Source organism: Dromaius novaehollandiae, chromosome 5 (assembly GCF_036370855.1).
Source record: "Dromaius novaehollandiae isolate bDroNov1 chromosome 5, bDroNov1.hap1, whole genome shotgun sequence".
Lineage (NCBI taxonomy): Eukaryota > Metazoa > Chordata > Aves > Casuariiformes > Dromaiidae > Dromaius > Dromaius novaehollandiae.
Genome location: NC_088102.1, coordinates 8,151,566 through 8,173,277, shown reverse-complemented (window position 1 = coordinate 8,173,277; position 21,712 = coordinate 8,151,566). Strand labels below are relative to the sequence as shown.

General features: G+C 42.4%; 1 protein-coding gene across 7 annotated transcripts in view; it reads right to left on the bottom strand.

The window, feature by feature from the left end:
• SYT16 (synaptotagmin 16) overlaps window positions 1-21,712 on the bottom strand; it is a 116,605-nt gene that overhangs the window by 19,027 nt on the left and 75,866 nt on the right. For 5 of the 7 annotated variants that reach the window (XM_064511933.1, XM_064511936.1, XM_064511937.1 and 2 more), the window contains 4 exons: window positions 13,396-13,608; window positions 7,839-8,095; window positions 3,440-3,883; window positions 2,176-2,365 (listed from right to left, as the gene is read on the bottom strand). In XM_064511933.1, the coding sequence (XP_064368003.1) occupies window positions 2,176-2,365; window positions 3,440-3,883; window positions 7,839-8,095; window positions 13,396-13,608 (1,104 nt within the window). The remainder of the gene's footprint in view (window positions 1-2,175; window positions 2,366-3,439; window positions 3,884-7,838; window positions 8,096-13,395; window positions 13,609-21,712) is intronic. The other 2 variants (XM_064511938.1, XM_064511935.1) reach the window with 1 other exon arrangement.

Below are 21,712 nucleotides of genomic sequence, written 5' to 3'. Positions count from 1 at the left end.
GGCCGACACAGACTTTGTCTAGCCTACTGAAATGATTTAACTAGGTTTATCTGAAACCCCACAAACGCAGAAAACAGAAAATTCAGGCAGGGTTTAAAACGAAAACTCTCTCAAATGCCTCCTTTTCTCATATATTGTTTCTGCTCTCTTCTCATCAATAAACATACAAAATGCTCAGCAGGTTGAAAGATGCTTTCAACCAAGCTAATGCGCCTCCTGTGCGCCCATCGGCGATAAAAGTTGAATGAGATGTATAATCAAGGCAGCTAAACTTTCCCATGTTGAAAGCTAACCTGTGTGCACGTGGTTGATCTGCCAAACCCTATCCTCGCCACAGGCCCAGGACAGACACAATTCTCCACGATTCACCAACGGAGACTTACAGGGCTGCTCATCTTACTGCAACACACAGAGCTATACAACATGCACCCGGAAAATCCTAAGACACTCACCAGGAGAACACCAATAAATGCCAGTAATTTGAAGGCCCTGTTTGCATCCCAGATGGGGCTAAGCAGGAGGACAACTATTTGAGTTCTCTGCAATGAAGCCATTTCGTTTCTGGGGTAAGAGTGGCAACGCTACTGATGCTGGACCCAGTCAGCTACCAGAAGAGCTGTGTAGGGCCTGATTTAAGAATGAAAGAGCTGCATAATCTTGACCTTTCAGCAGAAGACAGACAAAACTCCAAGACAACAGCTAGATATGCGAAAACACACCAGAAGAACTTTGGCAAATTACCCAGGATGTATATTCTGCCTATTTTCATTTAATTTCTGAAAATAAAACTTAGAATGCATCTACTCTGCAGCATATATATAACCATACTTAAGCTTGCTTGTCAGAGCATGTGGTAAGACCCTAGACTTGGCCTACCTTGGCTTTAAATTGACCAATAAGGTCTCAGGTTGAAACCCTTTAACAGAATACATAAATGCAAGTAAGAACAAGTCTTCAAGTAACCCGCACGGCAACCTAAGTTGCTATGGCTAATACCAGACTAGCTAGGGCTACATAGACTTTGGTCCTGTCTTTGACTGTTATGCAGACTTGTCCTTAATTCTGGAGGGACTGGCTGACTACACAGATTATATCTGTAATACACTGAAGTAATTCAATGTAAATTTAAGTTTTCATATCCATATACTGAAATATTGCTGTATCTAGGCCAAAGAGCACAGCATCTGGCAAAAGCCATTATACTGCTTTGCAAGCTGTAGATACAAGGTCAAATCTAGTGAACGCAAGGAGCTGTCAAAGGCTGTTACCTCAGACAGACAGCAACCACATCACAAAAAACAAACACACCAACAAGCAAAAAATGTTATTTCACATTGCCATGTGTTGCTGATTTCAGCCAGCAGGCAAAAAGACAAGACAACATGAACACAGAGCTGCCATTCCACCCTGAATGAGGCACCCCAGCAACAAAGCACTACAGTTGCATGCTTCCATCTATACCATGGTCATTAGCACCATCCATCCACCGTCCCTCCCAAGGACTAAATGCAACTCAAACATTAAATACACCTACTGCAAGGCAATTCCTTTTTTTCTTTTTTTTTTTTTTTTTTTAATTATTCAACTTTTGGAGGAAGAGGACTCAACTACAGGGACCCAGGAGAAATAATTTCAAATCTATTTTTCTCCAAAAGTTTTTCCTGTGTGGCTGTGGGGAACTCGCAGCTGCAAGAACCCCAAAGGGCCCAAAGCACTAGGTCAATGCTCAGCAGAAGAGCAAGTGGGAATAAGTCAAGTATAGCCCATGGAAACATTTATGGCACTAGCAGGGCCTCTGCAGGTCACATGGTAACATATAAGCATTTGAAAAGTGCTTCTTTCTTCTTACGAATCTGCTGTGAATTTCTCTTGTGCTTTGGGCCTGCACCTATAAAAGGGAAGTATATTAGCACTTTTCCCCCTCATCAGACATTTTAGAGGTAAATGCAATAAAGGCGGCATTCAGATATTACTGTCCTGTTGGGCAATCTTGCATTTCCTCCATTTACACTGTAAGATCTACCAATACACATTTCAAATAATGCTTTTAATTTTCAGTCAGATACTCTGCAAGGAAACCCAAGTCAGAAATGTTATAATTAGATGTCTCGAGGAAGAAAATAAAAAACAAATTTTGACTCAATGGTGTTATTTAATAGTAGCGAAAGTACTTACCAGGTGGCCTATTAATTGCAAGGTTTCGGAAATGGCTGCCTTTGATCATCTCCACTGACAGCCGCCCTGTAGTGGCATTGTACGACAATCCCACGAGCAGCTCTGGCACCCCTCCATGCGACAGGGACTGTGTTGAAGAAGCGCTATCACTGTGAGAGATTGCTGTCAGACTAAGCTGAGAGTCTCCACTCTGCAGGGAAAGAGCACTGAAAGTCTCATCAGGACACTCACTACCACCCTCCCTTTACTTTGTATCTTGTAGCCTCGTTTAGTAAAGATCTCCCTTCAGAGATGACAATGACTAAGAATCATCTGCATGAATTACGATGGGGCACAAAAAGAATCGGAGCATCACTTTACAAAAACACATCTCTGAACTCTCTCTTTAAAGATGAGGAACTCTGCCTAATGTGTTATTACTAGTGTAAATCAAAGCCTCCGAGATAAGCATACATCCTAGTACATTAAATGAAGAGTAAATCTTGAAAATGATTTTTGGGTGGAATGCATTTAGCACAATTTTTTTTTTCTTGGTCACACACTGTGATTTTTTTTTTTTTTTTTTTTGCTTTCTTTCCTTGCTACCATGATGTTCTCTTCACCCCCTACTCAGCCAGAGTATGATGTTTTATTCATTTTGCTTGCAAAACCTCACACTGAGCTTCTTATAGACAGTGAATAATCTCAGAGCTTGTCTACACAAATTGATTGGCATAGCCAGAGCTGGATGCAACTGTGATGTGGATGGAAGGCTACGAGGCAGCACAGCCAGTTCCTCATCACATGGCTCACCTCTCCAATCTTCCATGAAAAGCAACATCACTGAGTATCTCTGGTAAGATGGAAACTGAGCCCTGAAGATAGTTCACTGCACGAAGTAGAGATCCACAAGCTCGTACCAAACAAGGCAGCTCTTGAACTGGAAGTAGTACAGCTCCACCAACATAATGGTGCACAGGAACTATTATCTTTGTTGAAGATCTAATTGATGGTTCTGAGACCCAACCTACTAATTCTGCCTGCCACAGCATCTGATGAGCTGTGTAGATTTACAAGCTTACTAACTTGGCCACTGTAAACAAGGCACAGCTTTATGTAGGGTAGACATGACCTGTGCTTCCTCTCACTTCAGCTAACTTCTGTGATAGTAGGTGAGATATATGAGTTGCAGCCTAACAGCCCCAAAAGAAACATTAGACACAGTTGGTCTCCGTTCACCAAACACACAACTTCGAGGACTCCAAATTTCTTTCATCAGACTTACACTCAGATTACTCCTTGGCTCCAAGACCAACGTCACCTTCACTTCCCCTTCCTGGCTGATGTTGCTCAGGTAGAACAACTGCTCTCCCATCATCTTCTCGCCAATCATCTTGTGCACCGCATAGAGGCGGAAACGGATGGCATGGCCGCTTAGCTCCTCTGGCTCCAGCTTACTAAAGGTAATTTTATCCTTGAACATGGGCATGGGTCCTCTCTGAACACTTGTCTTTCCCCTCTGCTTCTTGCTGGGCATCAGGACTGTGTGCACTTGCCAGGTGTTCACACCACTGCGGTCTTTGTCTGGGATATCCCTGGCCTCCAGGATAGTAACTACCAGCTTCTGACTTGAGGCCTTATAATTGAAGATGACATCTAAATCACCACATTTACAGATGGGCTCATGAGCACTGCGACGAACCGGTACGCTGTTCATTTCATCATGTTCCTGGGAGGAGAAGGAAGAAATAAGACCCCCACTGGAGTTCAGCTGCCCTTTGTGATCCCAGTTCCATTAAAAAAATGTTATTCTCACTTGTGCTTACAAGTGTAGGTAGCTGCTCTGCAAAACAAGGATTCCACTGTTTCTTGAGAGGCTAATGCTAGTTAATTGCCTGATTTTGCATAATGTTTCCCATACAATCTAGTAAGCAACAGGACTTGTTGAAATGTTTCTAGCAAAAAGTTGCACCAACATTTAAATGTTTTCCAGGAGATTGTTAATTTGGCAAAAATTCTACATAGGGAAAAACTGAAACAAAATTAACTTATTTTTTACTTAACTTCATTAATGTCAGTTCTGAGGGATTAATAAAAACTTTTTTCATCTTGTTACAAAAATTGGCTTAAGCTACTACTTTGAATATATACTGGAATTTTTTCAAAACTGAATTATTTACATTACCGAAACCAAACAATTTAGTCAAACCTGGTAACTCTTTGGATGACTTATTTTGTAGAGCACTGGAAAATTTCAGCACTATGTTCAGTTTGATGAGGGGCAGAAATCACAGTGTCAGAATTTCTTGCAGAATGGAAATTCCATTTCTAAATGCTACCCTACAATTCAATATTTTCCCCACAGCTAAAGAAATGATAATAGAGAAAAAGTCTGATCAAATACATATTGATTCCTTTTTCCCTTTGTAAATCTCCCAAGAGAAGCATCTGTTCCTTCTGTTTAGTTTGGATACTAATACATTCAGAACAAAAATTCAAAATATACAATCAAAACATATGCAAACCTATTCACACACAATCTTTTACCTACTTTTTAAACAAAAATCTTGATAAAACAAGATAAAAACCATGGATGCTCACCTTACCTTTTGATGAGTGGGCGTGTGCATTTCTGTTCAAAAGTGCTTTTTATCTCAGAGCAAAAATGTGCTTCATGTGATAAAGGGGTTGCTATAGTGATCAATGATTTGTATTTAAACATGAGTATACACTGTACTAGGGAAAGATTTTCAGTTAATAGCCAGAAGGTGAATTAAGGCCTGTCACTAGCAGTCTGAGTCACCCTCCTCCTCAAACGTTTATCTTCTTTTGCATTTCAAGTAACGCATCTTTTCAACATAGGAATCATATTGTTTAGAGCATAGATGATGGGCCATAATAAGGATTCTAATATAGTTCCCCTGATAAGTCTCGAGGGTGGTCTATGTCTCAAACAAGATGTTGGACAAGCCTTAAAATCTCTGTCTACCTCCCGTTGATCTATTTTTCAATTGTTCATATTCATCTACCATTAAGCGCAAAGCTCCAGCTTTTCACATTTACATGAGTATTTATGGGATTTGTGCATGCGAATACAAAAGTCAGCGTGCGCACATTATGCAGAACTTCTGTCGTACATCTTGCAGAAGTAATGTCAAAGAGAGAAGAATCACCTCTATTGGACAGCGCACAAAATGACTTGGTTGCCCATAAAAATGTCTTTCTGTATGAACACCAGGCTTCAAAGACAAAAATGCAAGGCAGGCCAGGCTGCCTGGAGAGAGCGTGAAGTTATGCAAATGTAAGTGATGCTGTGTAGCTGTCAAGTTATTTTTGTCTGGTTGCTGAAATAATATTTAAGAAGGAAATGTAATGGGATTACACTTGATTCATGTTTCCCTCCACATGTTCATCCCTCCCCACTTTCATCTGTGCATTTGCTATTGAGGAGATGGAATCAAGACACATTGGAGAATTGCTACTGAAGTGTGGAGAAAACTGCTCACAGCATAACTTCGCTTTCATCTACACGCCTGAGCTGGAGAATGAGAACTCCTGTGCGTCATCATGGACTCACAGGTACAAAGGGCTGAGAGGCACTTTTGTGTCTCAACAGAGTTGAATGTCTCCTCTTCTAGCAGAGTGTAGAGCAGACTGAAAGCCAGGTCTTCGACATGATAGTCAAAAAGGATCTGGATTTCAGAAAATCTCAAGCTGTACTGCTATAGCTACGGACATATCCATTGCAGAGAAAACTGCACATACAGGAAAGAGGGAGCAAAAGAGAAATGCTAAACTCCATGGCAGTGACCTTTCGTTTTCATTTCTCTTTCAGAGAGAACTGTGCTATCTGGGATTCACTGCTGTGCAGGTTTCCAGCACACGACGCTTACAGACGCTCAATCTTCTCTCTATTGAAATTGTCGCCAGAATTCCCATTGTCTTTCGGAGCTCAGCTGGGGCTGTAAATGCTTTGTGAATGTACTAGCTATACAAACAAACTCTTATCCAAGGGAAGTGTGGGGTTTAAATACTTCCATTTGATTTTTTTTCCTTCCCTCTTCCCAGCAGTGTTGTTGTTACGTCAAGCCAAGTGTACTGATTGATACTCTATGTCTAAGCCAGTCGTTCAGGACAGAGCCGATAATCATTTCACAAGGTAAAACGAGTCCATTTCTGCCAGAGAAACCTGAGAGAGCAGCTAATTATGGACTAGGCTTGAAATGGTACTTGCAGTTCCACTGCAGGGGCATAAAATTACCATTTTTGTCTCTAAAGAGAGGTCCTTTGAATGGAGCATAATAGCGTATGGACGTTTCTGGCATGTCAGAACATTTAGTTCCCACAATAGAAAGTCTTTCATTAATCCGCACAATACGTTTGGATGAGCAGCTACTTGTAGCAGATAAACTGGGACTCGGGCATATCTGCCCCCTTATGCAATAACCATTGTTTGCATCTTTACAATGCACATACCAGAAGCAAAACGAGAGACGTATTCCAAAGATGTACAATGGGAGGACACTTGAGATTTTGCAGCAGATGAGTACCATGGCAATGTCCATCGAAGGCAGAGAAGGAGAAAGGAGCCTCGGGTAGGTCAACAAACAGCGCGTCAGAGGCACAAAGCAAAGAGAGGTGAGGACCGCCACTGCACAGCGTTTCGGCATGTCACGGAGTATCTTTTGGGACTGGTTTGTACAGCAAGCCAAAATGCTGTTCAAAATGCCCCTTAGGGCTGGTCCACATGCACTAAGGAGTTGCTTTCCATCTCTTTACTTGGATCAGGGCAACATGCTCTGAGGAAAGGAGCATTTCCATCAAAGCCTTGCTGCTCAGAGTATGGAGGTATTCATTTCTACAGCAGCTGAGTGGTCTCTCGTGACTCAGGAAGATGTGACCTTTGTGCTGTTCTTTTAATATATCTGATGCAGGCTGATTTTTTTTCAGAAATTAAATCTTGTGGTAAAACAATAATGAAATTGAACATATCACACAGAAAGAATACGACAGAAAAGGGGAATGCTAAGCCATCAGATGCTTACGGCATCCTAAAATCCGTAATGGTTTCCTGAGGCTTTGAAATGAAAGCACAGAACTAACTAATGGAGGGCGGAGGTGCTTCAACCTCAGACCCTATTTACTAAAAAAAAAAAAAAAAAAAAAAAAAAGCCTCATGTCAAAGGAGACCAGAGTGATGGCCACTTGGCTAAGCCATAGACACCCCCCGCCAGTTGCCTCCAGCTTTCCAGATGCTTCCCAGTGTCTGAACCACCTGGAAAAAGAGGCACAGATCTGACCCAGTGATCTCACTCCACCTCCCCAGATGCACAGCCTGCACACGCAGCCCTGTGCCACCGCAGCGCATCCCTGGATGCTCATTGTTAATTGACAGCAAATGCTGTCAGGCAGCAAATGGCTCCAATTCAGATCAAAGATTGCAGTCAGAAATCAGAGGATAAAACAGCTTCTCTGAATGAGAGGTAAAACGTAAGGAGAAGAGGAAACAGAGGTGTGTGCACTCATGCACACAGAAGTACCATTATCTTGCGCTGTTCAGATCATTTTTTCACTTCATTTCTCCCCTAATGTTTTGAGATTCAGCGTCTCCTTCCTCCTTACTCTTCCCCCAATATCCTTCAAGAACAGAGCTACTGTGTGCAATAAAGAACAATTCACCGTACCTCAGGGCTCCAAGCTGATGAGCTGTCAGCAGCATCATTTCCTTCAAATCCCTGGTTGGTAAATGCCATCTCTATTTCCAAGCGTGCTTCCGCAGCTTGCCGGCTAACGTTATCAGCAAGGCTGGACTCCATCCTAAGCCCTCTGTGCTGCCCAGAACCCCTACTCTCAGTTGCTGTTCTTGAATCAGTAGATGTATGGTCATCTTCGCGGTATGACAGGTTGTCTTGGTAACTCAGTTGGCTTAGTCTGTCCAGATCTAATAATTTTCAGCAAGAAAATAATTTCAGAAGGATTAGAAGGAATTCTTCCTCTCCTCCCTCCCCAAATGCATCTTCCTCTCTTTCTTTTCTTCTTTTTACCCTCACATACAGTGAATGGCTGGCAGAGTTTCTACTTACGAGTACTCCAGCACTAGACTTGTGAAATAACACATCCTGTATAAACCAACATTTGAATGGAGGGGACACGGCTCTTTCTCACTCTCCACATCCTGAACAGCGAAACTGGCTGCCTTTACTTGAAAAAGTTACTCACCAAATGCAATTATCAAAGGAGTGTTTGGGATGTTCAAAGTGCCTTGGAGCTACTTTGTGGTCCCAAAACACTCACTTCCATGAAAGCACAGATCAGAAAAATCACAGAAAAGCACAGCATATATAGGCCTGATGTCTTCCTTTTATCCAGGAGGAGGAGGAAAGGACAGGACTATTCTGCAATCACTTTAGGAAGAAAACGAGAGACCTTCTGACACCGAATGAATTTGATGACAGATGTTGCTTTAGGTACAGAAAGAACCGGATTCTGCCTCCAGCACTTTCAAGCAAGCAAGTAGTGGCTACAGCGAAATAAAACAAGTTGTGCTTCCAGACAGCTGGCGAAAGTAATGAAATCAGAATGGTTTCCTTCATTTGGCGGTTGAAAAGTTTGCTCTCAAGAAGGACATTATTATAAAACAATCAATTTTTAAAATTGGGCTTCCAGTTCAAAACAAAGAAAAAAAAGGAGGGGAGGAGTTAATAGAAAACAATTAGTTTGTTAAGCAAACACGCTGCTTCTGATTCATATCTGCTCAGTAAAAATAATGCAAGGGGAAAGGAGGTTATACTTGGGCACCATTTCACAAAGGTGGGCAGAAGTGTCTGCCCCTCTCCCTGGCTGCTCTCTCTCTCTTTTTTTTTTTAAACAAAACAAAACAAAACAAAACAAACAGTTCAGTGATTAGGAGAGCCACCAGCAGCCTGTCTCCTTCCTCCTGCCAAGAAGGGTCTCACCTCCCAGTAAAGTGCCTCAAGCATGGGCACTTCAACAGAAAAGTCTGAGACACCTCGTAGTGTTGTAACTCTGGTGCTCTTCTGAGACATGGGAGATGGTCCTTCAAGAAAAGAGGGATCCAAACTCAGATCTCTCAAATTCTAGGTGAGTGCTCTTCTCAGTTCTAAAATGTAAAAAACCACCTCTTCCCCTCTTCTGCCTCCCATTTGGTAGACCCAGCTCTGAAACTAAGAGCCCTCATTCTCCCGCCTCTGCTCTGAGCTGAAACTCTTGAGTGAGAGTAGAAAGTCATTTGATTTTTGCTGTTGCTCTCTATTGAGCAACTCTACAGAGTCAGAAAACAGTAAACATAAGAATGCAAGCAAGAAATAAAATAACGAAACATCCACATATACAAATTTACTGAGACTGAATGGGTACAGGCTCTCCTTAAGGCATTTAATTAGCAAGGCAATGTCTGATACACATTTTAAACAGTGGGTCATCCATCAAAGCACACACCACACAGCAGGCTTTCAGAATAAAAAGCTACTGTAGTAAGAAATTATCCTCACACAATTGTCTTGTGGTTTTGACTCCTGCTGGGATAATATCTAGATCAATAAGAGAGGAATTTTCAAAAACTACATTAAAGCCATAAAAGGCTATTCATAACGGGAAAACTCCAGAAATATATTAATAGAGCAAGCCATTTCCCTAAGACTCAGACACAAAATTAATGTGTTAGGAAAGCAAATATGACATATAGGGAAAGGAACGGGAAAGGTGATTCACCAAAACCATTTAGTGAAACAGTCTGGCCTTTTCTTTAAATTTAAGGTAGTTTGGTAAGTGATAATCACTTATAAATGCACATATTAGCAGATCATTACAGGTAATGGCTCAACTATACAGACAAGGACAACTACACCTCTACAATTACATCCGTTCTAACACTACATTCGCAAAAAACAGTCAAAACAGAAGTGCTTCATGTAAGAGAAAAGGTCATAGCAGTAAAAAACCTATAATTGACCTGAGAGAACTTTAAGGAAGAAAATGTTAACTGTCTTATGAATAAGTGATGTGAATAAACAGCACAGTATCAGGCATATGTTGAAACAGCATTATCTAAATATCTGAACTGTAATTAGCCAAGAGTCCCCACAGAGCAATAGCAGCCAACTCTAGACTTAAGAACAGAGAGTCCTGGAGACTAAAAGAGTATTTTTCCAATCCTGCCCCCCAAATTTTTTTTTGTTAAGTCATACATGTATACAAGCCAGGAAGCTGGCAATGGGAATACTGGGGAATGTAAATCATCAATAAATCAGCAAAGTCTGTTTTCAAGATTGAAGAATTGCTATGAAGAAGCTACAGATTCTGTGAGATGAAAGGATGCACCTCACTCACAACATCAGGAAACAAAATTCTCACAGGTACCAGGCTATGGAAGCATTTCTCCAAAGATACAGGGAAAGTTTCAGCACATCGAACATTGAAAATTAGGCTGGAAAATACTGTGAAGACCCCTTTCACATTGGCAGGTAAATGAACTGCTAAACTCAAAGTATCTTTCTTCTTCTTTTTCAGTGATAAACAATCTCTGACTTCTTTAAAGCATTACTATGTTCTAAGGAAAGAAATACTGAGTGACCTCATCGACTCTTACGAGCCATCACCAAAGTTAAAAGATGAAGCCTGGTAGATCTAGCTACATTAACACCACACAGTTCATTGACTAGCAAGAAGCACTCACATGCTAAGAGTTTAATGCGTGCCTGTTCCCTGCGCTAACCAGGGGGATGTTTGCGCTGAGGACTGCAGTGAATCACTGTGCTTTTACAAGAAAAAGAAGGTCTTGCCTTGGTGATTTTCCAAAATGAAAGAAATCTGATCCCTGCTTTCAGACTGTACACAAACGTATGCTGAAAGTTAAGAGCTTGTTTAAATACTGTCCAGAGGAGGAAAGGATTTCAGTATGGACGTGGGTACTTCTTGACTTGAAATCCTACTAGCTACTAGCAGTGATTTTCAAGCCCCTCTTCCTGAAAGCCAGGAACAGCAGCAGAGACACGGGTTAGTGGAACTGAGGGATGTCAGTCTTCATATAGCAGTAATTCTCTTGCCTTGCTCTTGCTATAGCTCCAGTTTCAAATCACTCTTCAGCACCCTGGCACCAGGTGCTCACTGACACACAACCAGACAAGCCAAGCACAGGGCAGCTGAGCAGTGTTCCTGCTCCTGGTTATTTTGAGATCCGCCAGCAAAAAGTGCTAAAAAACTTCCCAGAAGAGCCTCTTAGGAGCAGAATCATTATCTAATTACAATAAATCTAAACAAAAATGGCTTGTAAATTTTAGGGGTTAAAGAGAAAAAGGATCTTAAATTTTAAGTGACATTATGCAATCAGGCCAAGATTGTTTAATTTACCACATGCTGTGTAATAGCATGAGAAGACTCCATGTTTCCAGAACTAAAATAGGCTCTTTATTAACAGGGTGATTTGCAGATAGGCTGTGGGTAGAGATGGCATCCTAGCCATTCAGCTCCCCAGAGCATCCTCCAAACACTTCCTTCCTGTGACGCACACTTCTCTTTCCAACTTCTATTCAGGTTACTACAAAGATTTTTTCATGGGTGAAAAGTTAAAGCTGAGTGAATCTTAAGTGCAGAGTGCCATGACACTGATACCAGAAACAGAGGGTCAAGAAAAATCTTGTGTAAGAAGATGATGCGAGGAGACTTTGCAGTATGTCAGGGCTGAATGAGAAAGAAGCTATTAAGGGCCCTCCAAGATGCTCAGCTAGCTGTATCCCTAAGTTTGTTGTAGATCTCTTGTTATGTAAAGAACAAAACTACCAGCTATATGAATAAAATGTCTGTTAAGAGAGGACAAGTCCATAAGAGCTCAGGCAGAGTCTACAGTTGGTTTGAAAGTGCCATGATCTCAGTCTGGAATCAGCACTTTCAAAAGATGCTTCATCCTCCCACCCAGAAGGCCAGAGGGATCTGCTCAGGTCAAACTGCATTTGATATGCTCTCAGGGGATCAGTGACAGCTTTACACGCACAAACCTTCATACCGTGCCGATCACTGCGCCAGCTAGGGACTGGATTGAATTCTCACATACGTGAAGTTCTCTGACCAGCAGCTAGGGGTTAGCAAGATATGGGGGTTACTGGGGAATTACCCCGACCACTCCGCTTTTCATACGAACAGGCATCCCCTGTCAGGAGTTGTGAGCGGGTGTAACTATCACGGTACACCCGGTAATGGCGGCTCTACGCCCCTCAGAGATCTGTCTGGGTTTGAAGGACACCTGACACACCTACAGATACTGCTTTTATAGACACGTTTGTAATGAAGGGTCTAATCTTGAGCCCAATGAGGAAAGGTGCAGAGAACAAAATATCTTCAGTGAAAGCAGGCTTCAACTTCTGGTTTCATCTAGTTTCTCAATAGCTATTTAAATAATATCAATGTTACCTCTGAAGCGAAAAGTAAGAGCAACTCTGCGCCATGCTGTGACAGAAGAACAGTTCAACAGAGAGCCGTAACTCAAAATGATCACATTAATAAAAGGGAGCATTAAAATCAAACAAACGTATTTCAAAATTAAAACATTTAATGGAACTGAAAACAAAGGGCACTTTCATGATTCTTCCCTCTAATGAATTTCTCTAGATTTTAGAATCTGTTCAGGCCAATTTTCTAAGTAGCTACATTTTTAAAAGCATTTCATCTTTGTTTGTATAAAAGAGTCATTACATTAGTCTATAGAAGATCATAAAATTCTTCCCTTCTGTGCCGTAAATTTTTAGTTTCTGTCATTGCCTGACATTTGGCATATGTGCTGGTAAATGATACAGCATAATTCATTCACTGTTCACCTTGTGTTTGCAAAGCTGCTATAAAAGGAGGCATTCAAATTCTGCTAAAGGGCTTGCTAAAGAAATGAATTAAGTAATACAGTTTAAAATTATCAGAACCAAGTCCTGCAGTCTTTACTCTGGCAAAATTGCCAATAAAATCCATGAAAATCCCAGTGAATTAGAAGCCAAAATTTGAAATCATTGTACAGTTAATGGAAAGATCTCCATGGACTTCAGCAGAGCTTGGATCTAGACTCTCCCTCCAGAAGTATTTTAGAAATTAGCCACAGGTAATGACTTAGGAAACCAAATTTAGCAAGAGATAAAACAAGAGTCAGGACTTGTTCACAACAAAAGCACCTTTTCCAGGTTGAGGGCTACAAAACTTAATGAAGCAAACTTCTTTAATCTTATTTTATGTAAGCAATACCTTCGCATTCAGATGCCTCTGTACTGCGCTCCTCACGGCTGGAGAGCAAGCGGCTGAATTTGGGTCTATGCTCCAAACCCGCTTGTGTTGTTTTCTCAGATACTCCCGATCGAAAACTTTGTGAGCGTGACACAGAGATCTCAAAACGCTTAATCACCTCATCATCGCTGTCTGAAGATGACGTCAATTCTTCATCCTCCCCGTAACTGTTTACTGGGAAAAAAACATAACTCAGGCTTTAGACAGTCTGTGGGCCTTGGCCCAGAAACCAGGTAACACGGCACTCTTCCAGCTCCCAGAGGGACCTTCTGGGGAGAAAAAGGGTAGTATGTGTTTGGGGAGGACTGGAGAATGAAGCCAAGCAGCACCTGCTTCTTCAAACCTCTGGAAGGCCTGTGGATGTCCTATTGTATCAGCAACAGCTACATAGTATCATACCTTGCCCAATTCCACCCATCACCTTTTTTTTTTTTTTTTGTTAAGCAGATTTTTAGAGAGCAGAAAACCACAGAATAAGATAAAACATACATAGAGAACCACTTATAAAATGATTACCATATGCAAAGCCAAAGCCAAGCAAAGGACTTAAAAATTTTCTCATACTTCCATTCCCCTTCAGCTCCTGCTAAGGTAGAGAGGGAACTTTTTTCTGTATAGAAAAAGCAACAGAGATGTAACCTGCTCTGGGCAATGCCACGAACACATAGTTACCGCACAGGCTAACAGGCACCGCTGCCTCCATCTGCCAGTCAGCAGGGGAACTCAGGAGAACAATGTAAATTTTAACCTTTAAAAGTGAAGATACACTTGAGCACCTCACCGTGCGTGCCCTTCCCCTCCTGCCACCCGCGCGTGCTGTGAATAGGAGATCACTGCACCCTCATTAGTGGGGGAATATCCATCAGATGGGGCAAGGAGAGGCGGTGGCATTTTGCTCGTCACCCAGCCATCGGCATCAAGGAGGCAGAACAGCAGGAGGTTTTAATTCACAAACGTGCCCAGAGGAAGGAGCAGGGGGGCAACGGGCAGTCGGTGTGCACGTGCATGTCCGTATGTGCGAACCAGCCAGCTGCCCCGCGTGGTCCATTTGCTGCTGGCTCTCGAGCATGAAGCACACGGGAATGGTTGCCAAGACTCGCTTTGATAATCGCCATGGCAAACCCCAGCAGCTGAACAAACCAACAACCCGGGCAAAGGGGTGGAGGACAGTTTTCTCAGTGACACTGGCTGATTTTGGAGGGAAAGCACCTTCTTTTCCACCCCAAATCTCACTTACGCCAACCACACGGCTATGGGTAGGGAAACAGGATCCTGCTTTCACACGTGGTGTTAGGTCTATTAAAAACTTGCAGTATAAACCTAATGGCAACTGCTGTCCCCGCTCCATGAATTTAGCTGCTGCCCCAGTGGCTGCGGCGCAGAGGACAGTGCTCGATTCCTCGGCAGAGGGAACAGAGCAAGGAGGTTGTCAGGACCTAAGGGAATTGTTCCCACCAACGGCTCAGCAGAAGGTGACTTCTTCTGCACAGCCATGCTGGCGGACTTGACCCTCTGGTCTGGTTTGGCACGATTTGACAAAAAGCTTGTTGTTCCTTCTAGAAAAATGATCTCAACTGGAGGGAAAAGATAAATACCTCTATGCTGATAAAAAAGACAAAGGTTTTCAGACATTAGTTTGTAATGGTCAGTGACCAACTATCATAAAAATTGATTATTTTTATACAAGCTATAAAGAAAAAGGTTTAAAATGATTTTAAATAAAAATTATTTCAGGCTATAATAACCCAATGGCCTAAATGTGCTCCAATCTATTCAAATAATCAAAACAGATAAAACTAAACAGTGCTTTACAGCCAACTGTGTTGTCATTTCACTACCTGCAGCTCATGCAACATCTACAGAATTAATTTAAATGGTCAGCAAATGCTGATCAGTTTTATTTATATGTATATATATTCTGGGTATGTAAGAGAGAAACTAAGAATTATTCCAGTCCATACAAAAGTCCATTTTTCACTCAAACAGCTTGCCAAAAATCCCAAGTAAAACATCATCTTCAGTAAATAAGATGTGTCTTTCACCATTTTCTAAAAAAACCCTGTAACATTAATATCCTGCATCCATGTACTTGAGGCTGTATATTTAAATAAATGTGCATTAACACAGTGTGGAAATCTGGTTATGAAAAGAAATATCACAAGGGCCCTGTGGATCCAGCCTTGCGGGAACGCTTGTGGACGAACGCTCCCTGGGGCGACCTGCATGCAATTCCCTGCAAAACAGAGCAGAGCCCTTTGACCGGGACAGTCAATATGTCAGGCCTGTTTCAGAACTGCTAAAAATTCAGATCAAAATTAAAAGTTAGAAGAGCTGTTTGGAAGAATTCCAGCCAATTCGCTGTCTTTTGGGAAGCAGCGGTTCATTTGGAGCTTTTTTAGCTTTGCAGCCATGTGGAAAGCAGACACTAGAACAATTTTGGAGCTGTACAGCTGCTCCTGAGATGCACCAAGCTGAACATACACCAAGAATGAATCAAGGATCTCTTTGGATAAAAGTGTGAGGAAAAAGACCAAGCACTGCAGTTCCTAAGGTAATGCTATACCAAACCCACACGCTCTGCAGCACATGGATGGAGCAGAATGTGCAACCTGTGCTTCCCAAGCATTAACTTCCCTTCAAATCTCCGAGTGTGTTTGAAAAACTCAACACTTTTTTGGATACCTAACTAAGAAATACCTCATTAGACTCATTTAAAAGTAAATGGTGCAGGAGAGAAGACAGATACAATGCTAGCTTTGTTTGCAACACTACTGCAGGGATTCTTTTGTAAATTAAACGTAGCAAAAATCTAAAATTAGTAATTCAATTACAGCCTTTAACCGTGATGAGGTTACTGCTGCTTCGTTATCTGTTTCCACAGTACTTATAAACATTTTTATTATATGCGAGATTACATTGAATCAAACTATAAGCCAAGTTGCATGTTGGTACCATCTATTGAATTCATCTATTGAATCTTGCTTGGGTGAATGGGGAAGAGTTTGGCCCAGTTTGATATACTGCTGGCCTCTTGACTTTGACTTCAACTTTGCAAATCCCCAAAGCATGACTGCATCACTTGTTATGACACTGGATGCTATTTCCTACTTGCATTTGGAAACAGGCTGGCTAATTAAACAGCGGCACTGGGGAATCTGTAGCAAATGCTTGATACGCCTGCTGCTGAATCTCTGTCTAAGGAGCAGACAGCTCCACATCAAGTTAATATCTCTGTATTAATACAACTAACTTTACCCAGGGGAGAGAAGAACGTTCACCATTCAAATATACAAGTGTCCTGATTAGAAAAGGACAAGAGGGAAACATTTTCTTCATCACCATGGAAACTTAAATAAAGGACCCGTAATTACAATCTAAATTCTGGAAAGATAATGAATACATCTTGAGATCTGCAGATGTTGTGTAGAATATACATATTTCTAGCAACTTCAACTCAAATACTTATACACAGCATCTGTTTTACAAATCAACTTCCTACCAATCATAGAGGCACGTGAGACTTTTTTTTCCGGGGAGAAAAAGAAAGGTGACCTCGTTTTATGGCAAGGTATTTCAAACTACCACTATTTATAAGGAAGTTTCAAACACCAAATCAGTGGGTTAGTTTACAGGCATCCAAATACACTGAGCTAAACTGTATGAAATAAATAATTCAAAAATTTGTTTCAACATTACTAACTAAAAGGAATAAATTATTATTTAGTCAAAGCTTATCCAAAAATAAGCTATTTAATAAAATACATAGTATGCAGTGTAATATACAGATGTATTGCATGCATCCTGTCTGCTGCATGTTAAAAAAATGGTCATTTTGGCCCAGCAATGAAAAGCTAGCAAATGGCGAATTTCTGCTTTCCTAAATAAGTAATTCTGCCCTTGTGTGCCCACTTTCTTGCTAAAGATTTTGATTCTGCTCTACTTAAGTCAGTGCGAGGTTCCTCATCGGTTTCAATGGGAGCAGGATCAAGCTCTGAAGGAAGCAGAAGTATTACACACACAAAAAACTGTATTTGATCATATAACTAAAGACAATATCAGCACATCTATGCATAATGCATGCACTTGGAGGATCCCAGGAGCTCTCCATGCAGTGCTCTTTCCTATTACGGAGGAAGCCGTGGAGCGGCTGGCCTGAACACTTTTGTGTTCAGAGCGACAGGAGAGCAGCAGTGATCTGCAGTGGCTTCCAGCTCAGCAAACCCCTGAACTGTGCACACACCAAAGAGGAGGGCTTTTCTTTGGGAAAACTGGAAAGACCTGCTGCAAACAATGGATGTGTTAAAGCTTCTCAAAAAGAAGGAACGTTTTATAAAGGGAACATAAGGCGACGCATGTGGAGTTGCTGCTACCAGTTCCTACGTAACTACAGCTCTGATTTGCACAAGGTCTTCAATCTTGAGTCGTCTTCTCACACTTGCTATCAATCATCTGAACTGGGAGTTCAAATGAAAGCACAAAGTAACCCACCTACCTGATTTATGGGTTCAACTAGGGAAGAGAGCGCCCTGCGCCTTTACGCTCAAAACTATTTGGAGATACAAACTGATCACCAAAAAGCCTTCTTGTTATAACAAAGAAACAAAATCCAAACCATCCACCTAGACCTCAAGTGTATTGAACATGTATGGGGAATGCCTTGTGATATAGTAAACCTATGATGTTTCTACGTATGTCGTTATGGCTAAATAGATCATGCAAAGTGACTAACCATGGACTACATTGACTGGTCATTTACTACCCAACCGAAGGCAGTCCTCTTTTTGCAACACACTGATCTCTACCTTTTCGTCCGTCCTCGCCCTTTGCCCTGTCATGAGCCAAACCAGACTGGGAGCTCTGTGAGGCAAACACATGGGACATTTGCATGGGATGCAGGCAGAGAGATCACAGCTTGGCAGTTTTCATTTCAGGGGAAATTTCCAGCAAAAAGGGGAATAAAAAAGCAAACAAAACAAGTCAGAGGAATCAGAAACAAGACCAACTGCATTATTTGGCTCTGATTACCAAGAACCTCTGTAGCTGAATAATACAGTGGTCAGAGAAATAAACTCCAATTTCTGCAGGCTGCTGTGCAAAGAAATAGGGAACTGCGCACAGAAAACAGCATGAAAATTAACATCTTTTCCTGTTGCTTTTTTCCTACTCCTGAATTGGGATTTTAAAAATAAGAACACAGGATTCAGATTCAAATTGACTTTCACTTTGCTACCTATGGTTTTTCCGTAGCTAAAGGAGATGGCAGCCAATAAGTTTTGCAGAAGCAAAATCCTCTCTGATTTTCCCCATCACCTACTTTACATTTCGCATGTGGATTAAGCATGAGTCAGGCATCATTTATGTTACTGGGTTATATTAGCAGAGGCTCAAGGTAGGCAGCGAAGGGAAAGAAAAAGAGATTACACTGTAGGAGACACTGCTAAGCCAGGAAAATCCCTGGTGTGGACGCAGTTACATCCGTGAGTCAGCCTACAGCCCTTCGTCAGCCTAGGTTAGGGTGCTTGAAGAAAACATACAGCTGCACAGGCAGAAACGCACCTTCTGGCAGCAGATACTGTGTCTACAGTGGGGGGTCCGCAAGGCACAGGCGTCGCTGCACATGCTCTGGGGTGCGGGAGTGCAAATGCTCACGGACCAGGAAACTGCACAGATCGCTGGATCCCCATGGCCACTTTTTGCAACGCTGTCTTTCCTCCTAAGGAAAAATAACTTTCACTTCATAAACATTATTTTCATCACATTTTTTCTGGTAGACTTTATACCATGATGGGTTGAATTCTTTTAGGCTCCCTATCAGTTCCCTCTTTTATTTGTTTGCTTGGTTTAGACACTCATTCCTCCTCCTAAGGCAACAGAGTTGCCTTGTAAACTCTTCCCCAAAATTCATCCAGCTCTGCTGCCTAACTGCATCCCAGCTCTCTCCAACGCATGTAAAGGAAGTTTCTCTGAGTTGGGACTAGCTTCTCCCAGAAAATGACTTCCCTCCCAGCAGAATTCAAGCTGGCAAAGGAAGTGCCAGGAAACCCAGGACATTCACTCCCGTTCCTCCTTAAAGCGCGGTTTCCCTGTGCCACACTCGCGAGCAGCCAGCTCCAGCGTACACACACTGATTACATACCATTCGTAACACTCAATCCCGTAACCATTAGCTTCACACCCACAAGTCTTTGTTTGCTGATTAACAGGGTGGGAATCAACTCCCTCGCAAAGATATTTATTTGGGGTTGCTACGGATAACTACTGCATTGCAACAAGACAGATATTTATATTCCCACTGATTTTTCTAATTGAAACTTTCTGTGTGCTGCCATGGGGTTGATTCACCGCGGCCTCCCTTTACCAATGCGCTGCTGCAACACCGTTTCCACGGCACACTGGGGAAAATCATAGGCTTAGGCAGCGGCGAGCGAGGTTGCGGTGCAGCAAGACTCACACGCATCCAGGACCACCAACAGGGGCAGTCCTGCCTTCCTTTCCCTCCTCTCTTCCCCTTGCTCTCGTTCCCCAGTTTTAGCAATTGTGTGGCCAACTCATGTGATCAAAAAGTAATAGGAAGGGGCTGGTAACGCCCAGCCAAAGCAATGAGTAGATGCATCTCCCCATGTGGTTGCACACTAGTTAGGCCTGGCAGGGAAAGGAGCGCAACTCTGTCACCGGGGCAGGACAACCTATTTCAGCTGCAAGGCAGTTTTAGATCAGCTACTGACAGCTGCAAAACTGCATCCTCAGGCTCAATAGTTTTATGGCTACATTATTTATGATAATAACGTGACACAGACCTTGAGCAAACCTCTGGTCTCTCGTTAATCCAAATTCAGGGCTTTCCTTCCAGCACCGCAACTCTCATGCTATTTGCTGGGAAATGCTCCCACACAGATGATGCTGTCACAGTCTTCTAGAAGGGAAGATATGAGCTTGCACCTCTTCCAACCCGAGGAACAAGCTGAATCCAAGCTCCCAGCTGTTGCTGCACTTACAGTTGCTGCAGCAAGGACCTCCAGGGACACTTCAGCTCACATCCCAGTGCTGAGCTCTCTAGACATGGGTGTGCTTGCCTGAACGTCAGGGAACTTTTAGCTCATGAGAGCTCATGAGAGCATGAGCTATCTGCACAATCATAAGACAGGATCTACAGATCTTGCTGTGGACTGGCTTGAGATTCAACCTTTCTAAATCATCCATCGTTAGACTACAAATGCACGTTAATGATGTCTCCCTAACTCGATCTGAGGGAACTGCTTCAGAATCACGCAAGCAGCATCTGCAGAGGTACAGCCCAATCACACCTTCCTCATTACCTAAAAAGTTCACGCAGCACAACACTGCCATCCTCCATGCATAAAACTGCACATTTTTTCCTCCATGAGTATAAGTTTCCTCTTTTCTTTCATCTCAGTCTTCCCCCCCTAGTTTCTACAACTGTGCTTCATGAGTCTATGAGGTGACTCAAAATGCTGGCAGCTACCAAAAGGTCATTACAATAGCCAGAAATTAACTGGGCACAAGAAAGTCATATCCACACCTCTGTTCTGGCAAGAATCATCAACATCAGCTTACCTTTTGGCACAGTGAGCTCATCCTATCTAAACGCACACTAGTGCTTTCTGTGCATTTGCACATTAAGCAATGCAAGCAGGCTAGGAAGAAACAAAGGACTGTTCACGCTTCTAGCAATCCTAAGGATCAGTCCCTCCTGCAAGCATTTGCCTGCTCTCGGGGGTTTGCATGAGTAGCCTGCTACAAAGGAGGTCGAGCTAGCAACGACTGCAACTGTGAAAATAAAAAGACAAAAAGGACTACAGTTTGTATCAGCACACAAATACTATGATCCAGCTCTGCAGCGAGTGCTGCTAGTATGAGCGCATCTAAGCTCCACCACGATGCAATGAGATCATTCACACCTGCCTTGCCTGTAGTAGGAGATGGAAGGTGAGGAGGCAGGGTTTCTAGGAGAGATGCAGCACTTCACAGATGCTGCCAAGATGCTGTTTATTGGTAAATGAAGCCTCTCGAGTCCTAAACAATCTTCCCAGAGGAAGACAGAGTCGCAACTGCCATATGGGGAGTGGGAAGAGGATGCCACTTAGCAAAAGTGGATCAGAAAATACAGGCACAAACACGCACACGCTCACACACACAATTTGTTCGGTAACTGTGCTGAATAGTAACATCCATTTCTCTCTCTTAAATAAATCCTTCTCTAGATTTCCTCCATATAGCTTATGCAACCTTCTAGATGGCAAGCACAGATGACAGACAC